The following is a 16361-nucleotide window of genomic DNA, read 5'->3' on the forward strand; positions in this document are numbered from 1 at the left end:
AAAAAGATATAGAGGTTCACTGCTGTGGAATTCATTGAATATGTCACTTAAACATCAACAACATCTCTGCCAGCCTTTAGGTCACAGTTAAAACAGTTTTGAATTTCATCTTAAACCTTATGTTGGGATAATTCTGTTGATTGTATTTTTGGTCTGACTCAAAGGATTGCACTTTTGTACTGATACATATTTACATATTGTGTATGTTAACCTGTTTGTTTCTTTGTTGTTATACTTGTTTTTATTTTTTTGTAGAGAAATGATCATGTTTTATGTTGTATATTTTCCCCCTTTTTTTGTAATAGGGGAGGACGCTGAATAAGCCTTCCAGGCTTCTCTCCTCTCCTGCACTGTAATGACTTGTTTTTTCAGTTCTATTGTATGTATTTCATACGTTTGTGCACATAATCTAAACTAAATTCAGATTGCTGAAACCTCATATTAACGTCAGATGAACTTTTGAATCCATTTTACATGGCACCTTTGAAAGCGTGTAAAAAAAGGGATCTTTTAATGGCCCGTAGTAACAGGAGGAATGATTACAGCAAGCGAAAACATCTCAGCACCTGGCCACTGTTTTAAGGCTTGAAAACATGTGAACCTGTCATGTGGATGGTGAGGCATGATCGGGTGCTATGTTGAAGTGAAATACCACTTTAAGACTCGGATGCTCTGATTAACTCTCTGCATCACCTGCACTGCCCTTCCATCTGAGCGCTAACAACATGCATCCCTGCTCTGTTTCATTATTGATAGGCCATATTGAGCTGTTTGTCTCCACTCACTGATGAGAATGATTTACCTTCCTGTTTGTCCTCGCAAAGCTGTGAGAAGAATCCAGATACAAACCCATTAACAGCTGGGGCAGTTTTCTCTGGAAAAGGCAAAAGAAAAATGCCAGAATAGTAAAACCCATCTCTCCCCCTCCCTGTCCTCAACCCCTCCCTTCATACAGTCACCTGTACAAGTACTAGTCTCTCATTTCAATCATTCAAGTTTCAAAAATTCTTGTTTATGAATGACACAAGTGTTATATCGGGGAAGCATTTCAGAAATGGAGAGAACATGTTGCTAATAGTTTAGCCTTCTGCTTACGCTAGCCATGAGCTAGCTGCAGCTGTGAGTCTTTGGCTACGGTTAGCAGAAGGCTAACTATTAGCAACATTTTCTCTCCATTTCTGAAACACTTTGCTGATATTGAAATGTGTTTTATCGTGTTTATTGTCAGACTCTCTATTAGACTCTCTTTGAGAAGTCTGTCGGCCTGTTTTTGGGGTTCCTCCGCGGTGTCGGCAGCTGTTGCCAATGCTGGATAAGCAGGGTTTTCCTTCCTTGAATCAGGCTTTCGCCATGTGAAGGGCCATGCGCGCGCATCTGCGTTTGTAGAACAGCCAATAGGAACGCTTTCTCTCTCTGAAATGACCTGTGATTGGCCAAAGTCCCCCCGTCACGGGCTACATTTTCTAAAACCTGAAAACAGAGCCAAGAGGAGCAGCAGAAGTCTAGTTTTCACTTGAATTACAATTTTGAAAAATTATTATGTTTTTCTTTTGACCAGTGACGCCAAAAAACTACCGACGAAACTACCTCACTAGTCTGGCATTACCAGACCTTCCTCCACAGCACTGCGGAGGAAGGTCTGGCTAGTCCACACAGCATTCTGGGATGGGAGAAAAACGTGCTCTGGTTTATTGGCATTTCTTTAAACCAATCACAATCGTCTTGGGCGCCGCTAAGCGCCAGACAGAGCCGCGGTGCCTCTGCAAAATAGCCTTCGGGAAGGAACTTGTTTCGGAGGAACATGTGTACATTCAAAAGTAGCTTTAGTCGTGCAACAGGAAACTCAGATTGGACAGATAGTCTACTAGCTGTCTGGATTTACCCTGCAGAGATCTGAGGAGCAGTTAACCATAGTCCTCATGAATCCACCGGAATTTGAAATTCCAACACAAAGAAAGCAGAAGGTGACGGACATCTGACGAAATTTTCGCCGGCACTCTAGCAATCCCGTGAAGTGGAACGTCGTGGATATAGACTAGCGCTGGAGTGACTGAACTACTTTTAGCATGATCCAAGTTTGCTTGCCATACTTGCCATTTTTTTAGGGTATAGCTTGCTAGCTCGGAGGATGTTGTTTCCTTTAGCGAAGGGATTTTGAGTAAGGTAACCCACAGATAGCAGAAGGGGAGGGGCAAAGCCTGACATCAGGCGCCGAGCCATGTGCCAAGATGAACTGCTAAGTAGTTTCTCTGAATCCAGAGGTGTGCTTGACAATACAACTATAACATTGAATGGTAAAATATGTTACAAATGCATTAATCATCCACAGAGCATTCCTAAATATGGACTTTAAATGTATGTGTGGCACTCAATCATCTGTAGTGATGTATTTGTTAATTTCATTAGTTTTTAAAAACATTGTTAGACCTAAAACTGAATTTTAGACATTTCTAACCAAATTAGAAGTTCAATTATTGCTTTGCAAATAGAGGAATTATTTTGATACCACTACAGAAATGAACAGGATATGGAAACTATTTTATTGAAAGACACTCCTCTGAATCAGACCTCCACCTCCCTATCCCACCAGTGAATCAGTTGTTGCACCTTATTGCGTTATTTATGATTTGTTTATGGTTCATTCAGTTTATTTTTTATCTTTGCTTTATCCATTTGTCTACCTGAGTTGCTTTAGGTGTTTTTTTTACTTTTCCATGTTCATTTTAAAAGAGCTAAACAAAATATTCAAATATAGCTGTGAGATATGTAATGTAAACTACCTAAGTAGCTTTTGAGTGCAGTACGGAGTATTTTTTACAGTATAGCACTGGTAAGATCTGAATACTTCCCCCGCCACTGGAAATAGGACTATTATAAGAATTATTGGTCCCTACTGATCTGAAGGCTGCCTTATCTTGCCCCATGTTGAAAAGCTATACATAATTAGTTCTGCCTATAGAACAAGCCCTTGTAAAACCCATTCACCGTGGCGCTGTGATATAATAGACCAAATGCTTTAAGATCCTGCCTTCATGCGCTTGCAGAGCCCATGCTATATCTGTAAGAGGACAGATGGCCATCCCTGTTGGTGCAATTCTCCACAGCCTCTCAGAACTAATACACACGGCATATGGACATGCATCACAGGGTGGGGACTGGCATCGGGCCCTCAGGAGAGCACGCTGACAGGATAGGGGATGCGATATGTGGTGCAGTTTTCCCAAAAAAATGCTGGTCCCAAGCCACCGGCAACACTCAAGACCCAAAGCCCTTAGCAGGCACATTTCACTTACATAAATGTTCCTGCGTCTCAGGAAAGTGAACCTGCAGGGTGCTCCCTGGCAGGGTGCATCGACGCCAGAGATTAGGTCACGCCTTTTCATGAAGGGAGGGGGGGCAGCCGGCATGGTGACAGTCTGCCATGGGCCATTAGGACGAGGGCAGAGGAGCAGTTTATCGTCATTTAGGACAACCTTGGTTGAAAGGTGTCCCGGGTAATTTTCTTGTGCGTCGTCTCTCTTCCCCTATCAGAGTGTACTTGCGCCGCCCCCACATTACTGGACCCGTCCCAGATGAAGGGATTAATGGCCTCTCGAAGGAGTATCACAATCAACACCTACTGCTTGTGTACATTTATTTTACAGCTGCCACGTTGATGACGCCATCCACCTTCAACGTGGATGCAATCAATCTGTAAGACAACAGTCACCACTGTGTAGAGATTCTTTGCTTGTCTTGAGGTATTTACCCATGTCAGAGCAGGGCTGAAATAGCTGCGAACCATGAAGAAATGGCAGCTGCAGAGACTCCGTACTGCCATCATGTGGTGAAACCTATCACTTCTTTGTTGTCATCACAGCTCAAATCTGTCCTTCTCTCTGACATCACACAGTTTGTAGCCAACTGGGGTGAAGAAGCATTAAGATATTTAACGTAAAAATACTTTGTTACAGGGAAAGTAAAAGCTATGCATTTTAAATTGTAATCAAGTAAAAGTTCAAAAGTATTAGCATTAAATTAAGACCTGAAAGTAAAAGTACCCATTATGCAGAAGGGCTCATTTCAGATTTTTATATTACTGAATTATATGTATTGATGCATTGTTTTCATCACTTCAATGTAACAGCTGGTAAAGGCTTACTTAGTTACTACTACATATTACTGGGTAGCCTAACCCATACTAAAATACAGTACGTCATTTGTTATTTTCTTTTATTAATCTAAATCTGCAAAGTAACTAAATTTGTCAGGCAAATCCAGTGGTGAACTAAAAGGGATTTCAATATTTCCCTCTAAATCTAACGGAGTTAAAGTATGTGAAAAAGGACTCAAGTGAAACGGTTTCCAATTTCAGGTTTTATTATTTGGAAAATTAAGTCTCAAAAATCCAAAGATACATTTAAATAACAAGTGCACACAAATTCAAAGTGAGGTTTAATATATGGCATACCAATGCTTAAGATCTGTCAAAATGTTTGTTTACACCAGCGATGACTCCAAATCAGCAGCAGGAAATCCATATCAGCCAAGTTGACAGGTTCAAGTAAGACATAATTACAGTTTGTGTTAGTCCTTTAAGTTAAGAGCAATTCAAAAAGAGAAAACACATCTTAAAAAGAGAGAACTCACGAGCAGTGATTTATCAACAGGAAATGTCAAACGTCAAGCTAGGCGTCGGAATTCTATCAAAACTACAACACAAAACTTCAGCCTAATGTCCATCCTTAAACTAAACTTAAATAGATCCTGAAAATATTTAACACGGGTTTTATTTATTTATTTATTTTTTAACAAAGCATTTAACACTGATGAACGAAAAAGAGCTGATGGCAACAGAGAACAAAAATTATTTCAAAAAAAAAAAATTGCAACCAAGAGCGCATTTTCACAATTAATACTATTAAAAACAAAATTGGGTTTGCGATAATCAACCAAATTTACCCAATTATTTCAAAACAAATAGTACTTCATTTTTTATTTTACTTTTGTGATTTCTTCCAGTTACACAGGAAGACGTACCTGAATCCACTTCTCGACGACCAGAATCTATACTAAAGCAACGTCACTGCGCGACACAAAGGAACATTGATTAATTAAATACAGGAAGGAGTCGATTATTTCGGACTTCAAAGACCTCGACTATGCAGGCAAACGTCCCAACTAGAGGGGCAACTACATGGCAAACCCATCGAGAATGATTTATAAAAAAAAGAAAAAAAAAAAGATTATGTACAACATCAAGGATGCAGTCCATTGGCATCCTAATATCTCAGACTGTTAAAAGTTAGCTGGCTCAGTTACAGTTCATAAATACTTTGAACCCGAATGACTAGCAACTACGTTACCTAACATCTATTCTCGCTTCCTAATCCTGTTAAATCCCGGCATTTGTGGCATTGGAAAAAAAGAACATTTACATACAGTTTTAAAACTACTCTTTACAACACATGTCCCCCTCCCCCTGAATGATGAACAAACTCATCCCACTGGACATGTCTGGGGTATACGGTTCTACACATCACTTATAGCACTGACCGGAGGAATATATATTTGTTGTTATGTCGTGCCACTACATTAGAGACAAGAGGGGGGGGAAAAAAAAAAAACTCAAGGTGCATACACGTTATTTTGTCAGACAGGGCACAGTCATTTGGTTGGCGTGTGTACAAGAAATCAACAAAAGAGGCGTTTTTTTTTGTCTGTGCAGGACACATGCGGAGATCTCTCATCCCTTAACTAGCAAGAAATCTGGTACTCAAATCAAGGCTGGGTCACCATACCAACAAGTCACCCTTCTTGGTATTTTCAAGTTATCCTTTCATACATAAGTATCCAGGTCTTCCAGCTGGAGCTCTGGCAATATTTCTGGACAGGTTGTTGTAGTTTTCTCAGTCTCAGGTGAAGGTGTGTGTGTCTGTGTGTGTGTGTGTGTGTGTGTGTGTGTGTGTGTGTGTGTGTGTGTGTGTGGGTTTTGTTTCTCAGTGTTTGCCAGGTGCTGCGAGCGCTCTTGTCCATTCTGTGCTGTTGTGGTTGGTGCGGTGTTGTGTTGTACGTCGGGAGTGTCTGCCTCTAGATGTGCATGATTCTATGTGTACCAGTGTTGTCTGAAAACAGCCTCTGGGGGGCGCTGCGTTCGCGGGACAGACTATAGGAAGGCACTTGGGTTTGCCCGGGGATCCTTCTGGTTCCTGTAGCGCACAGCGAGCCACACTCCCAGGATCTGTTCCGAGAAAGACAAGGAGATGAAAGACGCGGTCACGCCAACAATGTTCACCAGCACGTCATCGCGAGACACGTGGGGCTAGAACAGCGGGGTCAAACTCCGTTTCACTACGGGCCACACTGGAAAATGATAACGGTTCAGGGGTGAAAAAGGTGAGAAGGATATTACCCCTCTGGTGGGGGTCCGGGGGCATGCTCCCCCGAAAGAAAATTTTAAATATTCCATATTTTAAAGCATCAATCTGATTTTTGCCTCAATTTATTTTAGCCGCGTTACCACGGAGACCACACCGGCACTCGCATTTCGGCGAAGAACCGCACTACTTTGCATCCGAATGGCTAGAACTCGTTTCATTGGTAGGTGGAAGTTTGATGATTGGTTAAATCCAGCGCATCAAAACAAATCACACGTGGACTTTTTTATTTATTTATTTTTCTAAAATAGTCATACGCCAGAAATCGGGCACCAGGCCCGAGTACTTAACCCCCCCCCCTTAAACATTTTCTCATCGAATCTACACGATTCACTTAGGTCACCTATTTTGGTTTCAAAACGGCAAATTTTGTCTGTTAAATGCTGCTGTAACCGGTCCTTTAGTGAGAACAAGAAACCAAACTGCCTACCTTATAATAACTGGATGATGTGCTCAACGAAAATCTCTAAGAAAAACCCTAATTTGAACTTGATGGAATTTTTTTGTGACGGGGGCATGTGTGTACGTCCATTTGGCTAACTGAAGCAATCGGTCCAATTAGTGTTAATCTCAATTCAGTGTCTTTCGCTGTCCTTTTAAGGAGACGTAGCGGACTGATTAAAGGAGCGGATGGGCAGGAGATAGTAGGTTTGCAGTCTGGACACTCACCTCTGTGAAGCTGAAGAAGAGCCCGACGCCCCCGAGGATCTTCAGAGCCACGGTTGCATGAGTCAGCATCAAATCCCCGCAGGTGTGACAGCTTTCACTTTTGCATAACTGGAGTGAAAGACACGAAATAGAAGAAAACGGCCCTTTAGTCAGGTTTGTCGGCTAAGCCAAAATCTATTCTGTGAACTACATCAGATAGACTACTCTTATCCTGGGTTAAAGCAAGTGCTTATGTAACTTTTATTCAGTGGGGGCAAATTCTGCAACAGGAAATAGTTTAAATATGTAGCCAGTCATCACTGCTATTATGCTGTTCAAGCAGGTTTTCTTTTAAGAAATGCAGTGTTTTTTTTTTTTATGTTGATGAAAAATGTTATATCTTAGACTCACAGCGGTACAGTGAGCCACATCCTGTTCAAACTGGGCCCGACTTTCGGGGGTGTTGAGCAGCCCGCAGCAGTTCAGCTGGCTCTCCAGGTCCATCTTGGTCTTGTTGTTCAACATTCCCCAAGCCGAGTTCAGAAGGGCCTCCTGGACAAGCAAAGAAGACAAAACACATAAGGTGAATCGCTTGTAAAAGCCACAACATGTATTCATGAAGACATGAATAAGTTTTGCTAAGTGTTCAAAATGAATGTGAATGCGACGTGAGAGACATAATAAAACTTTTTTTTTTAAATAAGAGTTTGGGTACCTGCTGCCCGCCGTTCATCGCCAAGCAGGAACAGGAAACTCCAAATTGGAACAGGAAGACGATAAAGAGAATGACCATGTACTGGGAGCAAGCGGTTAAAGAAACAGCAGCTCAAAAAAAAAAAAAAAACATGGAAAAGACGACATAACAAAAAACAGACAGCCACATTTCTTTTTTCAATATTCAAATCACACCGCTGTGCAAATGACCCGCCAATCACCGGTGGGTCACTGCCGACGAGGGGGCAAGGATACAAAGAAAAGCATGACTTGGTGATGGTGTATTGCCCCGACGAGTCCGACGATAGCAATGAGCAGCAGGAAGACGCCCACTGCGATGACCCCTCCGATGATGTGGATGCTCGACACCAGGCCAAAGCCCTTCCCCCATGCTGCTACTCCAATCAGCAGCAGCCCGACCAGCTGAAGGGGAGCAGAAGGAAGGAAGTTATCCAGCTAGCCGAGGCAGCGTGCATTTGATGGGACTGAGAGCTCACCACATGGCTACAGTACCGGGTTTTGATTACCACAAACGCCAGCTATCCTATTCGGGTGTTTTTCCCTGCTATTGGGAGGTTTAGGTGCAGCACCCAAGCTGTTTTCGGAAGCACCAAAGCAGAATGAATGTAACTTGAAAGACTCTTCTCAGGTCTAATGATTCTTCAGCTTTTAAGTTTGGTCTTGAAGTTTTTTGATTGTTATTTGTTATCTGCTCTAGCTCTTCCAAAGTCTAGACACAGATAGGGAAATAATTACGGCCCAATGTCACATGAAAAAGAGATGCAAAACCACCACAAAACGGACACAAACCGACTACAAAGAGACGCTACATGACAACAGAGACCCAAAACTACCCCACAGAAAACAAAAATGACCAAAAAGAGACACAAACACAACAAAAAAGAGACACAAACACAACGAAAAAGAGACAAAATCCCCAAAAAGATACTCGAAATGTACAGAGAAATTGCCTTTTTTTTGAGGATTTGAGGATGAGGATTTAAGTATTTGCCAAACAATGCAGGTGAAAGGTAAGGAATTGAAACATTCGGAACAACATTCCAGAATTCACGTTGTATTGTCATGTCTGACCCATGAGGTTCGTATTTTCGTGAAGGGACTATTTTTTTTTCCTTCTTCGTATGTCTTCTTTTACTGCCCTGATTCTGCACAGCAACTACAGCATCACACTTGTGGCAGTTTCAGTGACTCAGCGGTCAACATGATTGGTGGCATGTGTACATCGTGTTCCAAATTTCTCTGACTAAGTGGGTCGTGCATGCCTCAAGTGTTTCTTTCAGCAGTGAGGCGACTGTGTGGCTCCCAGTGTGTGACAGCAGAAGGCAAACAATGCAATGTCACATTTACCCCAACGTCTTTCACAAAGTGCATACCTGTCAAGACTTAGAAAGAATCAAGACCGCAGGTAAGAGGGAGTTAAACGAACACAATCAAGACCGTTTGGACTCAATACTTGATATGAAAAACATGATTAGGTTAGCGATGTCTAACTAGGGTTGGGTACCAAACGGCGTAATTTTTTGGGTACCGACCGAATTATGTCGGTACTACCGTGGACCGATTCACGCTAAATCAAGCGGTACCAATCAGCTATCCTAATCTTAAAGGGGTGATAGAATGATTTATAGGGTATTTCACACTGTTCCTTATGGTCTCCTAATGGGGTATGTAACATTGGTTGGGCTGAAAATGGCCTGGTTGATATTTTATTGGCCCTTATGCATCCCTGTGTTTTGGCCCTATTTGTAACAAGAGCTTTTCTTCCAAATATGGTATGCTCACGAATATTTAGATGAGCTGCTCGCTGATTGGTTGAGCGAATCGCCATACACACATTAGAGACGCGCGCTGATTGGTTGAGCGAATCCCCAATACACACACATTAGAGACGCGACAGAATCTCATATTCCACTGCAATGTTTCGTTACCAAATTCACTTCTGAGACTTTTTTATGCGAGAAATCAACTATATAAAGCTCCAATATGGGCCATTTTACGAAAATGTATGGCTAATTGCAAATTTGGTAAGACGTGTCGGACTTTAGGAGCTCCACACAGTCTGACGAGAAAGCGGCAGCCTGCTGGGCTCCATACCCAGGGCAAAGTCACCCTTTGTGGATACTGCACTACCGGGGCTCCGAGGCCGGCTGCCGGCATAACTATAATATATTTACGGTTTGAATTTCGTCAAGCCACTTACATAACATCTACCCCAATTTCTTATAAAGCTAACTGTTGTGCCCGGTTTGATTTTAAGTCATTTTTATGAATGCGAAGCGTCTTGTTAGGACGAGCAGCTAGCTATCTATATGTCCCATTAAATACAATGGAAAACGATTGCAGCTAGCTAGCTACACTTTCAGCATAACTATAGTATATTTCCAGTTTGAATTTCGTCACGCCACTTATATAACATCTACCCCAATGTCTTATAAAGCTTAGCTAACACTTGTCCGATTTCAATTTTAATGCATTTTTGTGAATTTCCGAGGTCTCGTTAGGAGGAGGCTACCTAGCTCTCATTGATGGACTCCAGCTCACCGCAGGCTCTATCAATGACTCGCGGACAAGAGGCGTTTATTTCACCAATCGTTTGTTTAAATAACTCAAGATTAACTGGAACCTGTGGTAACAGATTGCTGGCGTAACAAGCTCGCGGACTGCGTTCTCACTCACACACACCGGGCATTTAGCTAGCAGGAAGAGGGGAGCTGCAGGCCCTGGAGCTCTGTCCAGGCAGCGGTGTTTGGTAGTCCATTACACCACAAAGCGGTGACTTTGCGCGGGTATGGAGTGCCGTGGGCTGCCAGCCGTGACAGAGCTCAATCGAGCTCATAGCAGGACGGGGTCTGTGAAGGGAGGCAGGCCAGGCGGTGAGGCAGCTACACAGGCAGCACCGGCCGCTGAACTCCGACACACAGTCGGACAAAAATTGCAATTAGACATACATTTTCGTAAAAAAAAGCCCATATTTGACCTCTACATAGTTGATTTCTCGCATTAAAAAAAAGTGAATTTAATGGTAAAATAGCAGATGAACAATGTATACAATTTCTGAGATCTGCCCCACCTAGATTCAGAAGACTAACTGATCTCAGGTCAGTTGTGTAGCCTATGTAAATGTTGGGGTGTGACAAACAGACTAGAGCCAAATGAGGAGGAGCTGCCGAGTTGACGTCAACTAGGCGGCTTGTTGAGATTTGCCCGTTTTCAGAGGCAGTTTCAAATTGTGAGATTTGCAGAGGAAAGAGGTGTCAATGGGGTTTAGAGGTTCTATGTATGTACTATTTACCCTCCAAACTGTCGTTATTCAACTATGACAAGGTAAAATTGGTTTTGCATTCTATCACCCCTTTAACCACTCGAGGTCAATGCCTAACCCCAACCAATCGGGCTGCTTTGTAGCGCGAGACTTGCCTAGAAGTTACGTGGGATCTAGGGGTGGAATGGGACACGTATTCGTATCGAACCGAAACGTTACGGGTGTCACGGTTCAGTGCATGAATTTACACGGAGAATACACGGTATAAAAATAAATAAAACTTGCGTGCAAATTAATCTCACATTATGATTTTTGGAACTCCACAGACAATCAAATCCATCCAGTTTTGATGGTAGTTCGCTGCAAAAAGCTGAACACACCAAATACCTCGGACTTTGGCTAGACTCTGAGCTCTCATTTAAGTATCATATTGATTATATTTTAAAAAGAATCAATTTTGGTATTGGTGTTCTCTACCGATCCAGAAAATGTTTTTCTCTTACTGTTAGAAAGAAACTTGTGCAACAACTTATCTTACCAATTATGGACTATGCTGATGTTGTATATCAGGTTGCACCCAGCACTAATCTGCTCCCTCTCAATGTTGCTTACAATAGAATCTGTAGATTTGTTCTTGAATGTCCTTTTACTACTCATCACTGTATTATGTATGAAAAACTTGGTCTTCCATTACCCTCAATAAGAAGACATCAGCATTGGTTGCTGTTTATTTACAAATGTACACACTGCAATTAACCTAGTTATCTTAAACAGCTTATGGTACCCTTCTCCTCTACCTATCACTTGAGACACTCTACACAATTTTTTTTCTGCTTGTTTTTGTTTTCTGTTTTGTTAACTGTTGTGTCTAATTATAATTGTACTGTATATTCAATTATTGTTAAGGACCCCCTCGAAAACGAGATGGTGCATCTCAGGGTTACTCCTAATACAGAAATTTTCAACACCACAATTAATGTAATACTGTTAGATACGTGGTTTCTTTAGGGCATGGATCTTCAACAGTTTTCATAAATTTAAAAAGTCCTAAAATTAATCCAACAGTATAAGCAAAGATAAATCCCCACTGATGATAGGCTTACTGGCCTATAGGTAAGGTAGTCACTTAGGCTATCCACAGATACAGTTCATCCTTAGGATTCACTGGGACACATGCATGTTTAACTTTTAAACATGATTTATAAAATCATGCCAACAATTACTAGGCTATTTTAATAGCTTATTATTTTATGCAAAAAAAGTTATGCCTAATCTGTAGCCCTGCGTGTCTGATCTGAAACACACAAACACTGCAGGGAGTTAAACCGTAACACGTTGGGTTTATGCACACTGCACCAGACTGGTGCAGTGTGCACAAAGATTGTAAACCTGGAAACCGAGCCCAGCTCTGGTTGATGTGTGAAGACTCAGGGGAGAGACTGTCTGACATTACGTGGTACAGCCTGAGACATGCACAATAAAAAATAAAAAAATTGCCTTCTGCATTTATGTTTTGCTTTTCCCTTCACTGTACCAAACACATACCGAACCGTGACTTCTGTGTACCGTTCCACCCCTAGTGGGATCCATAATAACGCGTCGCTGTGCTGTTGTCGTTACACTTCCTCTGAGACAGGCAGGTACAACAGTGGTTTGAATGCCCTGGTGACTGACTGATAGGCCGAGGTTGTAAGGCAAGGCAACTTTATTTCTATAGCACATTTCAGCATCAAGGCAATTCAAAGGGACATGAAACACAAGAGCAATTAAAAATGGTCATGAAAATAAAACAGGCTAAAATAGAATAATATACAAATATAAGAATAAAAGTTAAAGTGCAGGGTAAGAAATTAATAATTATTTGATTCAATATAGAGAAGGGTTTGGGAAGGGTTTTATTTTTGTTTTAGTTTTGAGTGTAAAATGTTCTAAATAAATAACAAAATGTTAAATAGGTTTGGAAATATAAGATCGAAACGTTAAACGTTAGTTATTTTGGCGTGACAAATTACGTAAACAATTCATGGACAATCCACCCTGCTCCCAGTAGGCCGCACATACCAAAACTGACAACTCACTTGTGCAATATAAATTAATAATAAACTGTGCAGCGTCACTATTTCCTATGTGTAATATTGTGAATTAAACTCTGTCTGTCGACATATATATATATATATATATATATATATATATATATATATATATATATCTTTTTTACGGTTTACTTATTTATCTTTGGGACTTATAAAGTAAAAGGATTATCTCCTCTTATCAAAATAGTTGTTAATTTTATATTAGTGGACTAAATTGGGACATTTGTTTTTTTATGCTCCATATTGATAATCTTTATATATATATATATATATATATATATATATATATATATATATATATATATATATCTTTTTTTCGATTTGCACTTTCCCTAAGGATAAATAAAGTTCTGTCTTATTTTAATGGATCTTTTAAGCTATACACGACAGAAATAGTCATGACAAAGACATGACAGGTCAGTTGCACACATCAACCAACAATACTGAACACATGGTAGAGGGGCAAACACCACTAACTGTTAAGAACAGTGTGAAGTTGTGAACATATCAGCAATGTTAGGCAACGGTGACAGTGACAGACTAGAAGAAACAGCTGATACGATATGACGCAATGCAACAGCCCTGCAATAAACACGACCTAACTGAAAAGTGGTCTGTTTTTGATGAGACAACTATTTGTTTTCATGTTGGCTCGGGTACATTTTAAGGCTGTACTAACCTAATTCAAATAAATGAAGAGGCAAAGTAACAAGATAATCCAAAACACCACAACGCACAGCCATAAGGTCTATTCTCCCCTCATTCATCGCAGTGTTTAGTTTGAGAAAAGGTCTACAGGACTGTCGTTCTAGATTTCATTAGCACAAGTGCCGGGGCTCCGAGATTTCTGATCTGGGTTGAAGCCTCAGTTCATTGTGAGTTTATGTTAGCAGAGCTTAAGCCAACATGTTGACTATCACACTTCACATAACAGACACCAACTAACACATGAGCTGACGGAAATCTTGTGCTCGGGTGACTACTAAGGAGAGCGGGTTTGGTAGATAAACCATTCAAGCATGTCAATTTCACATTTTTTGGGGTCAGCTGGCCTCCCAGCTAACGGTAGCTTCCATACACATAACGGAGACGATAGCTTAGCGGCTAGCTATAGTTAGCTAAAATTACTACATGCCGTCTAGCTAGCGTAACAATAGACATTTCTAACTTTTTAATATGTAATGAACAGAAATGAGTCCATACCACTGATCGTCTGCAAAATAAAAACAGAGGAATTAAAAACAAAATCAGTCATCTTTCTGCGCCGTAGCTAAAATGCTAGCTAACATTACGCTAGTTAATTCAGAAGCTAGCTAGCTAGCTATTTAGGCTAAGATAACGCAGCTAGCTAAAAGTTAGCATGATGATCTATTTTGTACACTCACCATGTAAACCACATTCAGGGAACAAAGTGCATTTTTGGAACAGGTGAACCCGCCACAGACCATATTCGAAAAACCTTTATCGGCTAATGAATAAGACTTAATAAATAAAAAAACTCAGTGTTATCGGGCTCTCCGGACCGCTATCGTCTGGACACAAATGTTTTTGATCAGCAGAGAGGGCGTATCTGATGACGTCAGCACCGCATGTGACGTCAGGGTGTAAACCATTTGTCATCTTGTTAGGATAAATCCATATTTGGAACAAAAAAGGCTCATAGAGGCTTTCTTTAGTCCATAATAAAATTTAAATAAATATAAAATATCAGATTTTTTAAAAATCGATTCTATCTGTCTAATCTTTTCAACTCTGCCGCATTAAAATGTGTTTTGGATTGCGTTTTACCATCAATTTGTTAATTTAATCCTTATACCGTTATACAGGGGCGGGGCTAGAAGGGGGGCAGAATCAAAATTCTGATACCCTGGAACCAGCACTGGAATTGTTTTTTAATAAAAGTGGCAGACTGAGCCTATATGTGTATTGTATTCGGATATACAATTTGTTTAGAGTGAAAACAAGTTAAACTAATAATGATGGTGATGTTCTACATTGTGTTGTTCTATCCTAGCCAACCGGCAGCTGATTGGACGAATGCGTCACATGGGTTTGTTTTCTCCGGAAATTCAAAGCCAGACTGTCATGGCGGCCGTTCAGAATACGATCTCATATTGTACTAAAATAGTTCACTGAAACATGTTTCTGAAAACATTTTAAGCGAGAAATAGGCTGTGAATCTGTCTTCATTTCAGATCAACAAAGGTCAGTTTAAAAGATTTTCATCAGATTTTGAGAGACTCTAGTCACGCTCATTCTGGTCGCCATTTCTGGGTGAGTCCCGACGGCCCTGCCGCCGACCGAACATGTCAGGTCGGCCAAAATGAACGCTGACAGCCCCCCAGACGGACGACGACACGGGACACACCGAACAGATTCGTGTCACTGACCTCGCCAGACTGTCCAACAGCCGAAAATCGGCCTATGACATGCGTTTAATCCTATTGGTTGAGCTACCGTACCCGCGTCATGTTTACATTCACTGCATTCATGCTCCAATGAATAGGATATGACGTCTGACTTTACATACAGAAGGTTAAACTAAATCTTGATTTATATCGAAGTATTGTACATTCTTTAAGTTGTATGTATAACAAGACAGTTATTGAACACTTTTAATGTTAAATAAATCTGTTATTTGATTTTCAGTTGAATTTTTGCATTTTTTTCTAAATATCGTGATACATATCGTATCGTGAACCCAGTATCGTAATACATATCGAATCGTGAGCTGAGTGTATCATTACACCCCTAATGGGTATTCATATCCTTGTATACATGATTCTAACAGTATCCAGGTTTTTTGATCATCCGCTGTGTCTTGATTTCTCACCATCTGAGCCTCTGTGTTCTGAGCGTTCAGGTGTAAACATGCCACAGTATGTCTAATCTTTTACACAGAAAATGACTCAACTTGAAAATTTTATTTGGGTTATTTGGCCTTTACAATCAAGAAAGTGTATGTCAATAATCATTACTTTATTAGCCAAATTCCATATACAATCCAGTACATTTGTAAAACACAAACTCAACTTTAACATCTTTGTGTCTGACTTGGAAACACTTCACAAACCTGTGAAAACTAGAGCCATATGTAGACAAGTTTATCTATGATTTTATTTAATATTTATTTTCAGTGTTTCTCTTTACTATTTTCTTTGTGTTGCTACCTTGAGCATACATACAACCACAGTCTTTATTTGGAAT

General features: G+C 40.7%; 1 protein-coding gene across 1 annotated transcript; it reads right to left on the reverse strand.

Annotated features, from left to right (window-relative positions):
- Positions 1-5594: 5594 nt before the first annotated feature.
- tspan31 (tetraspanin 31) lies at positions 5595-14730 on the reverse strand. The gene is made up of 6 exons (XM_028583952.1): positions 14540-14730; positions 8034-8201; positions 7780-7860; positions 7476-7616; positions 7086-7193; positions 5595-6220 (listed from the first exon to the last, which is right to left on the reverse strand). Exons 1-6 carry the CDS (start codon positions 14600-14602, stop codon positions 6146-6148), a joined length of 636 nt encoding a protein of 211 aa, XP_028439753.1. The 5' UTR covers positions 14603-14730; the 3' UTR covers positions 5595-6145.
- Between the last annotated feature and the right edge of the window lie 1631 nt (positions 14731-16361).

The sequence above is a fragment of the Perca flavescens genome, chromosome 7 (genome assembly GCF_004354835.1).
Source record: "Perca flavescens isolate YP-PL-M2 chromosome 7, PFLA_1.0, whole genome shotgun sequence".
NCBI lineage: Eukaryota > Metazoa > Chordata > Actinopteri > Perciformes > Percidae > Perca > Perca flavescens.